The sequence below is a fragment of the Heloderma suspectum genome, chromosome 6 (genome assembly GCF_057233095.1).
Source record: "Heloderma suspectum isolate Gila_16-S chromosome 6, 16-S_ref, whole genome shotgun sequence".
NCBI classification, from domain to species: Eukaryota; Metazoa; Chordata; class Lepidosauria; order Squamata; family Helodermatidae; genus Heloderma; species Heloderma suspectum.
The window spans coordinates 76935675-76954861 of NC_139463.1; the positions used below are offsets into that span (position 1 = coordinate 76935675).

Below are 19187 nucleotides of genomic sequence, written 5' to 3' on the forward strand. Positions count from 1 at the left end.
GTCTGTTCTTCCCCCTCCCCTTTTTTGAGCGGCACGTCCCTCAAGAGGCGCCTAGAGCTTGCCAGTTGGCTGATTTAAATGTCGGTCAATCATGCGACATCCCCTTCGAAGATACCGATTGGTTAGAAGGAAGTTCAGCGCCGCCTCCGGCCAGGCCGAAAGGCGCGCGCTAGGCCTGTGTATCCCTCGCTCGTTTTCCCTCCGCCTCTAAATTACCCGTCATTCCTTTGGCCGAGCGAGCGAGCGAGCGGGCGGCGCTTAGGGGGGAGGGGGAGCCGGAGCGAGCTGTGACCGAGTCAGGCCTCTGTGTGTGTGTTGGTTGGCCGGCTGCGCGCGCCGCTCCCCTTGTCTTTCTCTCGCTACGCTTGTGCAGCCTCGCGGCGCGTGTGAGGAGAAGGCGGCGGCGGCGGCGGCGGCGGCGGCCAGCCGGTCCCAGTGGGTGGCGAAGCGTCCCGTCGAGGCCGCCAACGGTCCCGGCCCCACGAGGCCCAGCTCCTGCGCGCGCCTGCGCTCTTGCGACTGCTCGGCTTGCTGGCGGCGGCGGCGATGTCGGCCTCTGCGACGGCGACGGCCCCTGCTCCGGCGGAAGCGGGCGGCGGGGGAGGCGCCGCCGCTGGGGACAAGCAGCGCTCCTCCTCCTCCGGCCCCCTCAACGTGGAAGGCATCGACCTGCTGGAGAAATGCGGGGTGTGCCGCGAGCGGCTGCGCTCCGAGCGGGACCCGCGCCTCCTGCCCTGCCTCCACACCGTCTGCAAGGACTGCATTAAAGTCGAGCCCGCCGCGGGCGGCAACAACAAGGATGGGCAAGGTGAGGAGAAGCGGCGGTGGCGGGAGGAAGGGGCGGTGGTGGAGCGACCGCGTAAAGCAGGCCCTCGGGGAGGAAAAAATGGGCCCCGTGCCCCGAGGGGGGCGGGAGACCGAAAGGAAGCTTGCAGTGGGCTGGGAGGGGGGCGCGCGGAATGCATTGTCTTTCTGTCCCCCCCGCCCCAAACTCTCGTGGTGCTCTTTGTAATACGTCTGATTGGGAAGGAACGACGCTGCTGTATCGTCTGTACATTACACGAGGAGGCCTGGTGGGGGCAATCGCGCCGACGAGGGGCTCGTGTAAACGGGAGTACAAAAAATGGAGGAGGAAGAGCAGGGGGCGGGGAAGATGTGTGGAAAAATGGGGTGGGAGGTGAATTGCATGCCTTTTTTTTAAAGGGAGGAAATGTGTGACGGGAAGGCATGTTTTGGTGGGGAGGGGAGGATCCACCCCGGGTCTTCCAGCAGCAGCAACTCCTGCTGCAGGCGGGTCGGGAGCGAGAGAAGGAGCGCTGTGGAAGGGCTGGCGGCGGGGGATGCCTGTATGGCGGCGGAGGTGCAGCGAGGGAGGCGTGGCCACGTGCATTCCGACGAGGGGGGCGCAGCGGTGGTGTTAAGCGGCGCCTATCGCGAGACGTTGGAGGTGCCTGCCTCGCCTTTGAGGCTGGGGGCTGAGGTGGTGGGAGGAGGCGACGGGTGCTTATCTTCCCCTGCCATACGTTTCCGCCGCCTTGACCCGCAAGGGTAAAGTCCCATCCATCCAGGTGAAGATCTCGCCGCAATTAAGTTCGCCGCAGTTGAGCTCTTGATTCCAGAAAGGAAATGGGCCCGCTTAGTCCCGTGTATGTATGAAAATGCACTAACGGATCTTGGAAACAACGTGAGTTTTACACGGGTCTACAACAATTTGTTAAGAATGGGGCCCAAAGGCAGTAAGTTGGGTTCTACTGGATGCGGAGTGAGCCCCATTGGTAGAATGGGGTATTCTTTGAAGTAAGTGTTGTATACAAGGCTGTAGCCCTAAAAAAAGAATAAAGGCTTAGGCTGCAGATTTATACATGGTTGCTAGTGAGTAAGTTTATTGAATTTAGTGGGATTTACACCTGAGTAAACAGGCACAAGATTGCAATGTAAGGAGATCAGAAAAGCACCGTTTATCGGGGTTGTTGCTAATTAAAAGAGCAACGAGTTTGCTGTTTGCATCCAAAAAGCTTGTTTCTCAGTATTGTGGAGCTCGTATGGTAGCTATTCTTAATGATCATTGTAAATGAAGAATCGTTCCAGCAAGCAAGCCAAAGTTGTATGGCAGACAAGAAAGCCAAAAGATGTGTTTTCTTAACACTTGTCCTGCTTGTCAGTCCTTATTCCGGACTGACTGCATCTCCATGTATGCCCCAAGTCTCTTGGGGTTCATCCCATTTTTGTGCATCCTTGCAGTAGTATCCTCTCCTGCTTCATTGGCACCTTACGTTGCTTTCAGCAGTAGCAGTTCAAACTGAAATACTTCTATTTATATAGCATACCCGTGCAAAGTGTTTGGAAGGATATCATGGGTTATATCTAATATTAAGTCTACTTCAGAGTATACCCATTGAGATGAATGGAATTTAAGTTAGTCATGACTCCTGTAAGCCCCATTTATTTCAGTGGATGTACTCTTTAAGTAGGACTAACATTGGTACAATCCTATGTGTGTCTTCTCTTCCCTGCTTTTCCACTTCAGCACTAGATCACTATGCACAAGTTACCCACTGTCCATAGTTAGTATTTGAACTCAAATTCATATCTCCCTGATAAGCCTGCAGTGATTTGCAAATGTTCAACCAGTACTTGGAGATGTAGGTCCACTGCTGTCCTCAGGGGCAAGTACTGAGGACACCAGTACTTGCCCCTGATAGCACTCTTCAAGTACTTGAAAGGTTGTCACAGAGAAGAAGGCCAGGATCGCTTCTTGATCATCCCAGAGTGCAGGACACGGCATAATGGGCTCAAGTTACAGAAAGCCAGATTCCGGCTGAACATCAGGAAAAACTTCCTGACTGTTAGAGCAATACGACAATGGAACCAATTACCTGGGGAGGTGGTGGGCTCTCCCACACTGGAGGCCTTCAAGATGAGGCTGGACAGCCATTTGTCAGGGATGCTCTGACTTGGATTCCTGCACTGAGCAGGGGGTTGGACTCGATGGCCTTGTAGGCCCCTTCCAATCCTACTATTCTATGATTCTACTGCTGTAATTAAGTCCCCTTTCCGCCATTTAACTTCATGGTAACATGTTCAGTTTATTCCTTTTCTGCCCTGTGGGTACATGCAAATTGCACCTACTGTGTGGATTCCAATTCAAGAAGTGATGTTTACAACAGTTGCCTGTTTAGATGTGATCTGTGATCCTGCTTTTGCCCACATACAATGTTTGAGGTTCTTTACGGTGTGACTTAAAAGTGAACAGGCCATTTCATATTTTGCTGATACAAAAATGTTTTTATGCTGTTAACACTTTTGTCTTGGTGCGTTTAAGTTAATAGAAGTAGCTTAAAAATTGTAATCTTTCAGGGCATATCTTGGGCTAGAATTGGAAAATGGTTTTAGATTCCCAGAAACCAGCAACAAATTTTAATATGTTGATCTTCCAGGCCTGCCTGGAGCTCCTTTTTTTTTTTTTTTTTTGCTTAAATGTTATTGCAATTGGAAAAAAGTTCATACTTTTCTGACTTATTACTGATGTACCATTGAAAACTCAGTCTGGCTTCAAGGTGCTTATTTTCCAAAGCACAGCCTTCCTCCTGAGTGAAGATGGTGTGAGTAGAACAACCAGAAAGTTGCCATGGAATTGTGTAGGGAAATGCCTACAGGCATTTCCTCTGATAAGAAACTTCTGTAGTCTGAAGAGGAACTTCTCCTTTTCTCTTCTCCCCATGCAGTCTCCTTTCTTCTCTCCTCTCCCCCCCCCCCTTTCCATGGACTGAATATTTTGCACAGCATAAAAGAAATGGGTGGAGGACTATTGGAAAGCAAAGCAGAACAAAGAAAGAAATCAGACAAAATGGAAAGGTGTGGCCAATTCTGTTACTTAGCCAAAAGTAGATAAATTGTATTTTTGGCTGTATTCCTGAGAATAAAGAACAGTGTGCTCTTTCTGTAGGGGTTATTTATGGCTGCCCTGTTAACACTGCTGTCGGGCGGGGGGTTCTGCATAGGAAGGGAGGACACTGTATTGCAATGTGTTTGTTTTCTGCAGAAAACAGGTAGTCCTCTCAGGAGTCCATTCAAGATGGGGAGCTCTAGTAATGTTGCAAGGTGCCATTGAAATATGGTCTAAATACAAAGGCCTGGTGTGACATCGTGATTATGACAGAACTATTAATTGGTTTAAATTGCTTTGAATCTTACCTGTGCTACACACTCACATGTTGGCCTTGGGCAAGCTATAAATTAGCCTCAGCACTCCCAGTCTGCAGCACTGCAGTAGTAACAATTCACTGATTGACCTTGGGCCAGCTGGTCTCACTTAGCCTAACCTATTTCACTGGACTGTTGTGAGGATAAAACAGGAGTAGGTCTCTCTCTCTCTCTCACTCTCTCACTCTCACTCACCCTCACCCACCCCCACACCCCCACCCAAGTACACTGCTTAGAACTCCTTGGAGGAAAGACAGGGTATACATTAAATATATTTAAATAAAGCAGTTAAAATACTGTTAAGAACACTAAACCTAGGAAGTGATAGTTAGACACTTGGGGCTGCAGTGGAATTTGATTGTACCACCTTGATGTAGTAGAATGGACTGTATACCTCAGACTGCAGGTGATGGCTCATATTTCTGAATGTTATCTTACGGTAGCCTTCCCCAATCTGGGGCCCTGCAAAAGTGTTGGACTGCAACTCCCAGCATCCTCCAGCCAGCTATGATGGGTGGTGAATGCTGAGAATTGTAGTCCAACACATCGGGAGGGCGCCAGGTTAGGGAAGGTTGCCCTGTGTGAATAAATCCCTGCAAATAGCAAGAGCATTAGGAAGAAGACCAGGCTTGAACCTGAAATGCTAACTCTTGACTTGCAACTTTTTAAAAATCCCTGCAAGAGGCTGCATTCAAAAGTGGTATTGTTATACTTATTTTATCATCTATTGCTGCTGCATGTGTAGACTAGGTTTCAGTCTCCAGAGACAATGGGATGGCATGCATTATGGAGAACATGAACTTGGTGTTTGTAGTACTAGATACATTCAGGTTAAGACAGGATAGCCTATCTTAACATTTATTCACACAAAGTGGAAAGTTAAATATATAAAATAAATGAATAATTTGTTTATAGGGATTTTTATGCTGCCTTTTAGGGCATATCCTTCATAAGACACCTTACATAAAACAGATAACATATTCTAAGCAAAAACCATTTTAAGACCAATTATAACACAGTATAAAATAGCCTAGAACAGCAGTTTAAAACATATATAGGCCAGATCATACCATTTAAAAACTACTGAACAATTCAGAACAGACCAAGTCAGTATTAAGAGAATGTGTCTCCTAACAAGTAGGTTCAAAGGCCTGCAGTGTAATGGCTATATGAGGATCAGGAGGAAGTGAGTTCCACAAATGAGGATCTACCACTCTGTTCAACATGATAGTCCTTGTAGGTGGGCAGATGTTGTTCAGTCGATAAGTGTCTGACTCCCCATGGACCATAGCATTCCAGGCCTTCCTGTCCTCTGCTCTCTCCCAGAGTGTGCTCAAGCAGGGCCTTATTTTGGAGAACTGGAAATATTGTACCCGCTTTCATGAACATGCTTTTATTTTTTTACACATTTTTTTCAAGTCCAGATATACCTTTTTTTTTAACTTTTGTGAAATGCTTGCCTTCACTCTCGAGATAAATCAGCATTGAGCCTTCTTTAAAAGCTTGGGATATCTTTTAGGAATAATGTGGGAGCTTCCTTTTCTCCCAATAGCTCAAGGGCAAGTTGATGATCCTTTTACTTATGTAAAGATTGATGACCCTATTCCCCCAATTGGTGCCTGCAAAGTTATGAGAGAGGAGATAAGGATTTCCCTCCCCTTAAAGTTTACTCATACCTTGCTTTGTAAAGCAAATGAGAACAAGATAGGGGATTTAGCAGAATGTGGGGGGGGGGGCATCTTCCGGCATGCTTTACAACTTCAGCTGCTATAAACACTGCACAAAAGACTTTGGAGTGATCTTCAGTGACAATTAAGTTGGTTGGAAAGCTGACTAGGAGAGGTGTAGCTTCATTTCACCAAACAAAAAACAGTAAATCTCCCTCACTCATTTGGAGAAGAATTACAGTTTTTAATTTGTGAGCAACTTTGCTCAGTTAGCTAGAATACATTTTCTGTGCTTCTGCATGTTTTATATTGTGCGTGCTTGTGGGATGTTTGGAGGGATATAACCCATTTTGCTATAATGAAACTACCAAAATTCTTAATTGGCAAGGCTGCGTGTGGAAGGGAAGGAAAGAGGATTCTCCAACACTGGTGGTTTAAAATGGTATTGCAGAATCTGGCCTTGCATAGGTTTTAGTGTTTTCTTACATACATTTGCACACAAGATTAAGTGCTGCATTTAGGCCTGCGCTAACCAGTTTGACTCTTGCACTGTTGGTGCACATAGTACCCAAAGGATTCTAGTCTTTCTGTTCTTGTGTACGCTGATGGCTAGGAACCTGTTCTGTGCTCTCTTGTAGGTCCTTGAACTATGAAAATAATACTGACTGCTGTTCTGTCTATAGTAAAATTAATTGGTCCTTACCGTGCAACAGTCTGAACTGATTTCTTTGTGTTTTTATTCAGCCATAGATGTTTGATGCTCAATTTAGTGTGTTCTGCAGACATCTAGGATAACACATACACAACATTCACCCAATCTAGGAATGCTTCCTCTTCTGGGTATGGTCTAAAGGCAGAAAGGAAGCTCCATGGAAATGCAAGCTCTGCTATCTCAGTGGAGGAATGATGTAATGCCTGGCCCAGGGCCATTGTTTCAAAGTGCTCTTTTTGACATTGTATTCTCGTCTTTAGAACTAGAGGCAATATGTTGAAGCAAAGTTAATTTAATTTAAAAAAATAGGGTAGAAATTGAAAATGTTCTTTGCTATCCTTATTGCTCAGGGTGTTGTAGCATTTAATTGAAGACAAGGACTTCAGCAGTGGAAATCAGTAGGCCTTGTTGCTGCAGGAAAGGAGTCTGGGCTTGAATGGTAACTTAGGCTGAAATCTTATGGATGCTTACCTAGGAGTAAGTACCACTGAATTTGGTGGACTTACATCTGAGTAGATATGCATAGGATTATGCTGCAAGGTTTGTTGCATTGGTGTCTGTGGTGCTTTTCACCATGTGTTGTGTTTAGGAGTGCTGTGAAATACTTATTGAGGAGGTAGTTGTCACAAAGTATCCTGGCTTATCTCTGTCGGGATTGGTGTCCTTCATCTGGAAACAGCATTGCCTTTAGTCTTTCCCTTTCCTGACCTTGCTTATTTAGAGGCATTCCTAGTGATGGCCTCCTCCCCGATTTATATGCTGACTGCACAGATGTGCCTGCTGCTGATATTCAAGTTCGTAGCGATAACATTAATTCTTACATCTTGATCAGGCTGCTCTATTCTTGGGCCTGTCTTCTGAGCCAAGAAGAGTAGCCTGCCTGAAATACTTTCAGCAGTACAGGTGGCACAACTGGGTGGGTGGTGGTGAGCATAATCTGTAGGCATTCTACACTACAAAGCTAAAATCCATTCTTAAAATGAGATGCTGCTCATGGTTCAAAGACTCATTGGAAATTGTAGCTGAGTCTTGCAGAAGTCAGTAACTCCCCCCTCAAAAGTACAATTCTCAGATTCCTTGAGGGAATGCCATTAGACGTTAGCGTAGGCATGCTTTGAGTATCTCTCTCCGCTCCCCTTCGGTATTGCAATGTTGCTCCCTGCCTCTTAGAAAGAAAAATGCCTTGTTGAGTTAAAGATCCACTTAGAATAGGGGTGGGCAACCGTTTTGCCCACGAGGCCTGCATGTGGTTGTGGGCTGGGGGCACATGCCCGCCCTTCCCCCTCTTTCACAAAAAAAATTCCCCTCAACTCCTCTCCTCCATGGGAGTGGCGATCTTCAGCAGGATCTTAAATTTCTTATCCCTGATCAGGAAAACATTTCCACTCCCAGCTAGGAGAGGCGGCTGCTCTAGTTGGCTGGATTCTGTGATCTTTCTGTCTGGAATAACTATGAGAGGGAAACCAGAGTATGAAGGGCTAGAGCATCTTTTGCTGTTCCAGCCTGCTGTTTTCCATGGTTCCTCTCAAGAATATTAGAAACCATGGAGTACAGCAAAGATTGGCTAAAAGTCGATCCTTGACTCCAAGGGGGGGAAGTGATGAGAGAGGGGAACCGAGGGAGCAGCAGCTAGGGTACCTGTGGGCTGCAGGGGAGAGCCCCTGAGGGTTGCAGCCTCCCCCCCATTCTAAAACACCATCTATATCAGCCAGATATCTCTTGGAAGCTGCCCTTATACCCCTATAATTTGATCGGAGATACACTGCCTCTGAACATGGAGGTTCCACGTCAATTGTGGTGGCTTATAGCTGTCTGTAGATTTTTTAAAAAAATATATTTTTATTTCATCTTTATAAATGAAATAATACCAAAATTACCAACAACCTGATCAATACTACAATTTCCCAGCAATACAGTATTCTGATGAGGACACCACAGTAACAAAAAGAGAAGGAAAAAGAATTAAAAAAGGAAGAGGAGGAGGAAAGGAAGTGAAGAAAAAGATGCTTTCCCCTTCCCTCCCCCTCTCGCTCCCCTTTAAAGAATTAAGTTTAAACTCCAATGCCCCCCTGGCCTGCGATACCATTCTATTTTAAAAAACTATATAACCTTAACAGTCTTACAGTTTAATAAACAACCTTACATTTCAATATCATATCATCAATCTTATATCAAAGAAACAGGTCTACAATTCATTCCCAGAAGCGCGTGCGCGCGCACACACACACACACACACACACACACACATATAGTGTTATCTAATAATAAAACTTAATATAAACCTTCAACAGTCAGTAAAATATTTTATACTAGATATAAAAGTGCACAATATACCCTCAAACAATAAATTTAAATACAGCATACTATATTTTGAAATAAAAAATGTAAAGAAAGCATGAAAAAACAAAAGATGAAAGAGAATAAACAAATATATGTATAATCATTTATCTTCTGAGCTAGCCTGAATCATGTAGACTAAACACAAACAGTTAACAAAGCTTGTTTAAAAATTCCAGTTCATGGGGTTGTAACAGAAATCTCACGCAATTTTACGTTCAGCCATGCCTCGGCCATTTCATGATTTAGAAACTTCTTCATCTGACTTTCAGACACAATACACAGTGTAGAAGGATATTTTAAGTAATCTTGTAAGTTCATTTGTTTTGCCATATTTTTTGCTTTGATAAATTGCCTTCTTTTATTCACCACCTCTTTGATGTAGTCTGGAAATAACATAACTTTATCATGTTTCCAGGAAAGGCTTCTACCCTCTCTTGCCAAACACAGGATATAATTCTTTGTGGAGACTTTTGCAAATTGGACTATGATCATGTAGTCACTCCCTTTAGCATTTGGCACACGAAATGCCTGCTCAATATCAAGCAAATAATCAGATGGGATAGGGAGTATGTCATGCGAAAGTTTATCCACAAAAATAGGCAATTTTACATCATTAGATTTTTAATCCCAATAATATGTACATTGGATCTTCTCGTGAAGGCCTCCAGTTGAGAAATTCCATCAGAGGCATTTTTAAAACAAATTTGTGTCGTAGTTTCATTTCCTGCCACTCGGTCTTCTAGCTCATTAATTTTCGTCTCCATTTTTTGCCATGATGCATTAATTAAATCTACAGCTCCTTGCAAGGTGGTGATGGAATTTTGGATTAAATCCAACCTTTTGGCTTGTTCCGTAAATTGCGAAGATAGTCTTTATCAGAGTAAATAATTGCCTTATATCTTCTATTTTCGTAACTTCTGACACAGGGGGTGCGGGGGGAGTTGATGCCAGCTCCTTTCTTCTCCTCAGCACAATCATGTTTCTCTCAAACAAATTTTGCAGATCCTCAGATGTTCTCAGATATTGTTAACATTTCTTAAATCATCCCTCAGAAGTTGTTGATATTTCTTAAAGCATATAGTGTTATGGAACATGTCAGCCCTGTTTTCTCCTATGAAATAGGAGTCTCAGTACAGCTTTTTGTGTTGGTAAAGCTCTGGAGAGATAATCCTGGAATCCAGCCCCCCCCACTATCTCGAGGGGGTGCTTTTCTCCAAGGTGTTATCCAGATGTTGCCTTGCCCCCCCCCTTTTAATTCCAGGGAGGAATGAAAAGGTTTTTCAACTTTTTAAAAAGCTGTTTGAGAAAGCTCCCATGGAGAGCCATGGGATGCTACAAGAGTGACATTGGTTCCAACCAGAAGTCCTTTTGTAGATATTTTTTTTAAAAAGTCAGCTAAGCGAATGCCTTATTGCATCTTGTGGTGATGCTAAACTCTAGATTAAGGGGTTCTCATAGTAGCATCACATAAGGAAAAATTGTTCAAGCCAGATCTACTAACAAAGCAAAGAACTTGCTTAGTGACAATCCTATTCATGGTGCTTTGAGGGAATGTTGTTGCTGAGGTGCACAGTCAGAATTATTCAAAAGTATATTTCCTGGCTCTACTAACTTGTAGGTAGGTAGGTAGATATGTGTGTGTGTGCGCATGTGTGAGATACTGCCTCTCCGCTGTAGCTGACTGGTGCTAACTTTTGCAAACTGGATAGTGTTCTGGGCACTTGAATATGTTGGTGAGATGAGTTATGGCAAATATACAAGTATTACTATCTAAGCTAGTAATTGTAAACATTTGCTTTAATTGGTACTTTAATTGTAGTGTGAAGTGCTTTGGAAACATTGATGAGCTGTATACAAATACTGTAAATATAAATTAAATTAGTGTAAGCTTGTACAGCACAGGCTGTAGGGAAAATATAGATTTTGAAATTGGTATTCTAGGAATCTTGAGGCAGAATTGACCCGGGGGGGGGGGGGGCATGCAAGTGACTGGCTAGCTTGAGTTGTTTCCTGTCTTTATTTATTTTATTAGATTTCTATATGGCCCATTAGCCAAAGCTCTCTGGGCAGTTTACAAGACAAAGCTTAAAACCATACAATACAGTATTAAACACAATAAAACCCCCTGTAAGTTTAAAACAGAATAAAACCAAAGTAGTAACCAAGATAAAAACCAGCAGCAGTGCAAAGAACTAAAAACACATCCCCCCCCCCTTTTTAAATGAAGGGTTAAAAAGCCTGGGAAAATAAAAAGGTCCTCACCTGGCCCCCAAAAGACCGCAGTGTATGTGCCAGGATACATACATGTGCCGGGGAGGTCATTCCACAACGGGGGTGCCACCACTGAAAAGACCCTCTCCTTAGCAGCCACCTGCCTCACCTCTTTCAGCAGGGGTACCCAGAGAAGGGTCTGTTAGGGACGATGCTAGGGTCCAGGCCAGTATGTATGGAAGGAAACTATCCTTCAGGTAATCTGTCCCCAAGCCATTTAGGGTTTTTTATGTTTATAACTTACAGAGCACCTTAAATGTACTAAGTGCTGTACACAGATTAAAAACAAGTCAGTTTCTACCTACAGGTTTGCAATGTAAAAACATGACACAAAAGGAGAAGGATGAGTAGGGAAGAGGAAAATGAGTAAACATGGACAACAGTTCTTAGGGTTACATAGTAGTTCCTGTAACCAGGTGGAATATAATTGAAGGAGAGGAGAAGCTAAATGGCAGCTGGTCTTTTATCCAAGCTAATGGAGTGGGTCCTGCTATCCTATCCCTCCCTCTGCACCGATATGTAAAATGGGTGTGTCTTTTTACCTTTGTGAAGTGGTGGTGGGAGACTAGCAAAGGCATCAGCATGGTTGGGGTATTTGGGGGAGTCAATATTCTGGTTGGATTAGTGGCACCTGACCAGGTAAGGTGGATGCATTGGCTTATGTGTTGCAGCAACCCTCTAGATCTGCAAGGCTGTATCCTGAAAAAGCTGCACAGCCACAATCAACAGCCTAGAGCTGGTAGAAGAGGCGGCTTCTGCTCTGTGCTCCTGTGGATTTTTTCCTGATGGTTCCCCTATCCTTCTCTTTACAGTGGTTGACTGCCCAGTGTGCAAGCACCAATGTTACTTAAAAGACATTGTGGAGAACTACTTCCTGAGGGATGGTGGTACGGAGGCACTTGGGGATGCTAGAGATGCCAACCAGGTAATGGAGCTTTACCTTCAGGAGCTCCTCATTCCTGTGTTCCTTTGCTTGATCTTTGGATGTGTTTTGGATTTTCCACCTCTTGGACTGGGGGAAAAGACCTGTCCTTGGTTAACCATTCACCTTTTCCCATAGTGTTGCACCAGCTGTGAAGATAATGCCCCAGCCACCAGCTTCTGTGTTGAGTGCCAAGAGCCCCTGTGCGAGACATGTGTGGAGGCCCATCAGAGAGTGAAGTACACTAAGGACCACACTGTCCGGTCCACAGGTAGGTAGTCACATAGGGAGAAGGCCTCATGGGCTGCAAATTTTCTTGGTCATGGACACTGAGCTGTGTGTGGGGAAAATAGAAGCTTTATCAAAGGCAGTGTGAGACATGGTACCCGTGTGCCGCCAGTGCTGCTGCTCAGGAGCGAGGGGACAATATGATGTGTGAGAGAGCGGAAGTATCCTGTGCCTTTCAAAAGCTTGTTTGACTGCCAACATGGTTGAGCAAGCAGTTGTGAACCTCTTTGACTTTCATCAAAGAATACACACTTGTATTCACCTAATGGACTGATATTTTCATACAGGCAGGGTTATCTTCTCTCCTACATGTTACTTCTGTTGATGTGTGAGGAGATTGCCTTGCAGGAGTAAAGACTCACCTCTGTTTTATCCCAGGCTCCTCTAAGTCGCAGGAGAGAGAGAAAACAGTCTACTGCTCCGTCCACAAGCATGAGCCACTGGTGCTGTTCTGCGACACGTGTGATACCCTGACCTGCCGGGACTGCCAGCTGAATGCACACAAGGATCACCAGTAAGCTTTCCCACTTACTGTATGAAAACGTATTTGCTTCTCTAGAGCAGGGGTGGGCAACTTCTGGCCAAAACATTTGGAAGACCACAAATCCTGTCATCCCTCACCATTGGCTATGCAGGCTGGGGGATGTTGGGAATTCCAGCCCAACACATTTGGTGGGCACAAGGTTGGGAAAGGCTCCTCTAGAACGATGCCATCTGTTGTTTACTGGGACTGACTCTGGAGTTCATTACCATACACTCTGTCCTCTGATTAGAGTGCGTTTCCATACCCACACAGGTAAGTTCCATTGATCTCTTTGGGATTTACTTCCAAATCACGTATAGCATTGGGTTGGTCCTTTCTTGGAAAGGCTTCCTAAGCTTGTTTTTCTCCCCCTCACTAAATTGATAGGGGAAGTTTTGTGTAATATGAAAAGTGCAATATGAGATCTCCACAGGGATCTAGCAAATAGCTTTGCTATGGTCAGAGCCGGCTACATCTCTCCCATCCAGCAGTATTCTTTCCCCCCTCCCCCAAATCCAGGTGGGTTTGCTGATAGCATGCAGCGTTTCAAGATAAATATTAGAAGTCTTTTAGCTTTGATTTTTAGACTAGTGGCATGTATAGCACAGCCATTAGAAGTGCTAGCACCAAATGTCTGAAATCATCTCTTCTGCAGGTACCAGTTCTTGGAAGATGCGGTTAAGAATCAACGCAAGATGTTGGCCTCATTGGTCAAGCGCCTGGGAGATAAAAATGCCAATCTCCAGAAGTCAACCAAGGAAGTGCGCACCTCGTAAGTGCCCCTTGCTCAGAAGGCCTGATCCATGGGGACATGTTCACCCTTGCACATGTGGCTTTTGTACATGGATTCTTCAAAGGGTTATAAAAACTAAATTGGTAACAGAATTATACAGAATGTCCTGGCTCTAGGATTTGTGAAGCCCTGAATGGTGGAAGCTGTTTAGTCTTAGCTCCTCCTGAAGGATGGCAGTTGTGCATTATTGCTCAGGCCACAATCCCTCCTTCACACTGATAACGAAGTGAGAGGGTTGTCTAGCCAACGGCTCGTGTTTGGCTTTTTTCTCTTCCACAGATGGAGCCAGTATGGTGTAGTGGCAAGAGTGTTGGACTAGGAGCTGGGAGATCCGGGTTCTAGTCCCCACTCGGCCATGGAAGCTCACTGGGTGACTTTGGGCCAGACACACACTCTCAGCCCAACCCACCTCACAGGGTTGTTGTGAGGATAAAATGGAGAGGAGGAAGATAATGTAAGCCGCCTTGGGTTCCTTGCAAGAGGAAAAAAGGCGGGGTATAAATGCAATAAATGAATAAAGAAAGAAAGAAAGAAAGAAAGGCTGTGGTGTGATCCAGTGGGTATAATATTCCACTAGTCCATGAAGTTTGCTTGGGGGATTGGGAGGCTAGTCATCATATTTCAGCCTTGTCCACTTTGCAGGGTGGTTGTGAGGACACAAAGGGGAAACTCGCATTACGATCTGAACTTTTTGGAGGAAGAGCAAGACTGATTGTCACTGTCTGGCCTCAACTCAAGTAAAGTTGCTTCCTGGCCCAGAACTGTGATTTCAGGAGGCAGAAGCTCTTCCTTCATTATCACTACCTTCACCTCATTAAGAGGTTGGCTTCCCATTTGGGGAGAGCAATGTTGGTGTGTTGCTGCTGTCTCGGGCAGTAGCCTCTACGTGAACTGTTATCACAGCTTGACTAAGGAAACCATATGCTACTGCCTCAACAGGATCCGGCAGGTGGCAGATGTGCAGAAGCGAGTGCAAGTGGATGTGAAGATGTCCATCCTGCAAATCATGAAGGAGCTCAATAAGCGGGCCAGGGTGCTGGTCAACGATGCACAGGTAAAGACTGGAATGGCAGCTTTGGCTATGAATGTACACAACATAATGATTCTGGGAGAGAATGGGTAGAGTTGGGGTGGTGGTGGTGTGGAAACGTCTACCTGTTACGCATAAAGGTTATTTGAATGTCTCCAGGCTATCTTCAGCAGGAAATACTCTTACATCTGCAACCCTTCTCTGATCTAGGACAAACTGTTTCTCTATAAAAAGCAGAAAAATAGCTGACTCTCAGAATTTGGCACTTCTCTTAAGGGCCTTATTACAGTTTTCCATCATTGCTTGGGGTGCAATCTAGAGCAGGAGAGGCCATATATATTTCCCACAGGTACCAGCTGAGGATTGATCTTGACTGTCTTAGTGCCAATACTGGGTGCTGTTAAAACTTGGTCAGAGTCACATTGGGTGTGAGGTTTATGAGTGGGAAACGGGCTTTGCCTGCTTGGAAGTTAAGTGTGTTTGGGGTTTCTCCTTTTCAGAAAGTCACTGAAGGGCAGCAAGAGAAGCTGGAGAGACAGCACTGGGCCATGACAAAGCTCCAGCGCCACCAGGAGCATATCCTGCGCTTTGCCAACTGGGCCCTGGAGAGTGACAATAACACTGCCTTGCTGCTCTCGAAGAAGCTGGTAAGCTCTGCTCCTGCCCCCCCCCCCAAGTCTTAAAAGAGACTGTCTGCTGAAGGAACTGAGCACTTTCAAGTTACTTGGCATTCCACCGTCTTTGAAGTTCATTGAAAGGTGGCATACAGTCAGGGCCAGAAATATTGGAACAAGGATAACTGTTTTGGCAGTTGGCCTCTGTACACCACCACATTGAAGTTGAAAGGAAACACACCCAGATGGGAGCGAAGTCGGGACTTCCAGCTGTAATTCAAGGGGTTTGACAAGAGTGGGGCACTAGCCATTCAGGAAGGACAGCCAGTGGCATACACCCCCCCCCCCCCAATCATTGGTGGCTCATAAGTAATGGAACAAACCAACATCATTTCAAACTTAAGGATCGCCTTTAATACCTGGATGAAAATCCTTTGCACTCAATGACTGGCTGAAGTCTGGAACCCATGGACATGACCAAATGCTGAGTTTCCTCCCTCGAGATGCTTTGCCAGGCCTTGACTGCAGCTGCCTTCAGCTGCTGCTTGTTTGTGGGTCTTTCTGCCTTCAGGCTTGTCTTCAGTAAGTGAAACGCATGCTCTATTGGGTTGAGATCAGGTGACTGACTTGGCCAGTGAAGACATCCCACTTCTTTGCCTTGAGAAACTCTTGAGTAACCTTTGCTGTATGTTTTGGGTCATTATCCATCTGCAATATGAAGCGGCGTCCTATCAGTTTGGCAGCATTCGGCTGAATCTGAACAGAAAGTATAGCCCTATGCACTTCAGAATTCAGCCTGCTGCTTTTTTCAGCAGTCAGGTCATCAATAAACACCAGTGACCCGGTTCCATTGGCAGCCATACATACCCATGCCATAACACTGCCTCCACCATGTTTGACAGATCAGGTGGTATGCTTGGATCATGAGCTGTTCCTTTCCTTCTCCATACTTTTCCCATCATTCTGGTACAAGTTAATCTTGGTTTCATCAGTCCAAAGACTCTTATTCCAGAACTGGGCAGGCTTATTTAGGTGTTTGCTGGCAAAGGCTAATCTGGCCTGTCTGTTCTTGAGCGTTACCAGTGGTTTGCACCTTGTTGTGAAGCCTCTGTATTTACATTCATAAAGCCATCTCTTGACTGTAGATGTTGACAATGACATACCTACCTCCTCAAGAGCATTCTTGACCGGGCTAAGTATTGTGAAAGGGTTCCTCTTCACCATGAGCAGCATTCTGTGGTCATCCACTTTAGTTGTCTTCCGTAGTCTGCCAGGCCTTTTGCTGTTGCTGAGCTTTCCAGTTAATTCCTTCTTTTTCAGGATGTTCCAAACTGTTGTGTTGGCCACTCCCACTGTTTTTGCTATCTCTCTTGATGGGTTTATCTTGTTTCCTCAGCCTAATGATAGCCTCTTTCACTCACATGGACACCTCTTTGGACCTCATGTTGGGAGTTCCAGTGAACAGCTACCAAATGCAAATGTAACACTCAGAACCACCTCCAGGCCTTTTATCTGCTTGATTGGTCATGGGGTACCCAGGAAACAGGCCACACCTGGCCATGCAGCTGCTTGTCAGCCATTTGTTCCATTACTTATGAGCCACCAACGATGGGGGTGTGTATATGCCACTGGCTGTACTTCCTGAATGGTCAGTGCCCCACTGTTGTCAAACCCCTTGAATTACAGCTGAAAGTCCTGACTTCGCTCCCATCTGGGTGTGTTTCCTTTCAACTTCAATGTGGTGGTGTACAGAGGCCAACTGCCAAAACAGTTATCCTTGTTCCAATATTTCTGGTCCTGGCTGTATATTCAGGACCAGTGTTAAGTCAGCTGGGTCTAATGTGTACGAGGCTGTATCCACATCTTTCCTTTTGTTTGGTCATAAAGCTGGACTACACGAAACTTGCCATTGTTCTGTGTCCTTTTGCCTAGAAGCAGGCCCCCTGAAGCCTTTAGAAGCCAGTTAAAATCCCTGTTTCCATTCCAAGTTCTCAAAATTAGTGCAGAAGAGAAGTAACTGGGCAGCTACAACTTACAGTACTGATGAAAACGATGGGGCTTTTAACTGATGCTCCCAGGTGTATTGAGCTCTCTGTTATCCACCCTTCTGCTCCAGATATACTTCCAGCTGCACAGGGCTTTGAAAATGATTGTGGATCCTGTGGAGCCCCATGGAGACATGAAATTCCAGTGGGACTTAAATGCCTGGATCAAGAGCGCAGAAACATTTGGTAAGAGATGGGGAAATGGAACGCTCTCCTGTCAAAGCACACATGCTTTGGGAGAGGGAATGGAGACCTTAATTTGGGCTCACTGTTCTGAATGGGCTGCAGCTCCTTGGTAAGGGAGATAATTTACTATACCATCCACTGTCACATGGCCATGCAGCTGTATACCAGGTTGGACAGTAGCTATTGGGCAGCCATATTCTGGTTTGGCACATATCCCCTTAAGACAATGTTTTGAAGGCACGTGATACTGCAACCTTGCTGAAGCAAAGCAGGTTTGGAACTGGTTGATGCTTAGATGGGAAACCTCCTGGGAACTTCCCTTGGAGGAAAAATGGGAATCTAAAAATATTAAAACTATACACTTACTTCCCATTTGAAGGGTGGGGGTGGAGTGGGACTAAAAATGATACACAGGTCAGTTTTCCTGTCTCCAGAGAACTGAACACAAGTTCTGAGACACACAATTTGTGTAGTGTTCAATCAGCATATATTGCGTGCTTATTTTGTGAAGCACTCTGAATAAGGACTTCTGAGTTTAGAGCTTAGAACTGGAATCTGTTCACCGTTCATCTCTTCCTCCCCATAAGTTAACTCCATAGAGCGCAGGATATACTGATCGTGCTATATTAATATTGACATGGTGTGCATGGAGGGTGTGGATATTGAGAGTGGGAAGTCTGCAAGCCGCAAAGGAAGAAGAGATAGCCATACAAAGCTCAGGAGCTCAATCACCTGAAACAGATTCTCTTGCAAATACGTACGTGTGTGTGTGTGTGTGTGTGTGTGTGTGTGTGTGTGGACAAAAACCTCTCAAACTGAGGGCTGTCAACATTCACTCATTCTACTTGGTGGGCACCTCTTCAACATTCATTAGGTAGCAAGAGTCCTAAGATATAGTTTACAATGCTATAATATACTTGGAGATAATAGCATTTGTGACAGCTGTCAGGACCCTGTGCTGGAATCCTTAACTATAAGAATCACTTCTGGCCCTACCCCAGCATGGCAATTTTCACATTCTGTATCAAGAGTAGTAAAACACCAGCCCTGAGAATAGAAACATACAATTCCTTCTTTCTCCTCCTTCCCTCTAGGTCAGATAGTCTCGGAACGGAGTGGTTTGCCAGTGACCCCCAATGCCCAGACCCCTCAACAGCGGGCCAATGCTGCATCTGGAGGAGTGGCAGTCAGGCAGGGCTCTGTTCCTCCTTCTCAGGTACTGGCTCTTTGTACACATCTCTCTTCCATGACTGCCTGGCTCTGTTGAACCAGTCGCCTCAGCTGGTCAGTCCGTCTGTATTCTTGGGAGTGCCTGGCACAGTGGTGGAGATGCTAACAGGGCAGTTACAGGCTTCCTGGTCAACTTTTCCATGTAGGGTGTCCAACAGATGTCTCTGCAGACAAGCATAATGAATAAGGGAGCTCTGCTTCAGCCTGTGCTGCCTTCCAACAGCCAGCGGCAGGCCATCCCTGACTGCTATATCAATGATGCCAGTGCCTCTTCTGCTGGACAGGTGAGCAGAATTCAGGACAAGGAAGGGTCTAGATGCATGAGGTGCCTTGTAGGGCATTGGTTACAGTAGATGGAAGCCA

The 19187-nt window shown here is 45.5% G+C and overlaps 1 protein-coding gene across 2 annotated transcripts in view; it reads left to right on the top strand.

The window, feature by feature from the left end:
• The first annotated feature begins 241 nt into the window (after nt 1-241).
• The window catches only part of TRIM28 (tripartite motif containing 28), a 30242-nt gene continuing 11296 nt past the window's right edge, over nt 242-19187 (top strand). Inside the window, exons 1-10 of one of the 2 annotated variants that reach the window (XM_084805085.1) lie at nt 242-808; nt 12006-12118; nt 12254-12386; nt 12782-12917; nt 13582-13698; nt 14659-14773; nt 15250-15396; nt 17480-17594; nt 18689-18810; nt 18971-19108. In XM_084805085.1, the coding sequence (XP_084661211.1) occupies nt 547-808; nt 12006-12118; nt 12254-12386; nt 12782-12917; nt 13582-13698; nt 14659-14773; nt 15250-15396; nt 17480-17594; nt 18689-18810; nt 18971-19108 (1398 nt within the window). In that variant the 5' untranslated portion in view covers nt 242-546. The remainder of the gene's footprint in view (nt 809-12005; nt 12119-12253; nt 12387-12781; nt 12918-13581; nt 13699-14658; nt 14774-15249; nt 15397-17479; nt 17595-18688; nt 18811-18970; nt 19109-19187) is intronic. The other variant, XM_084805086.1, reaches the window with a different exon arrangement.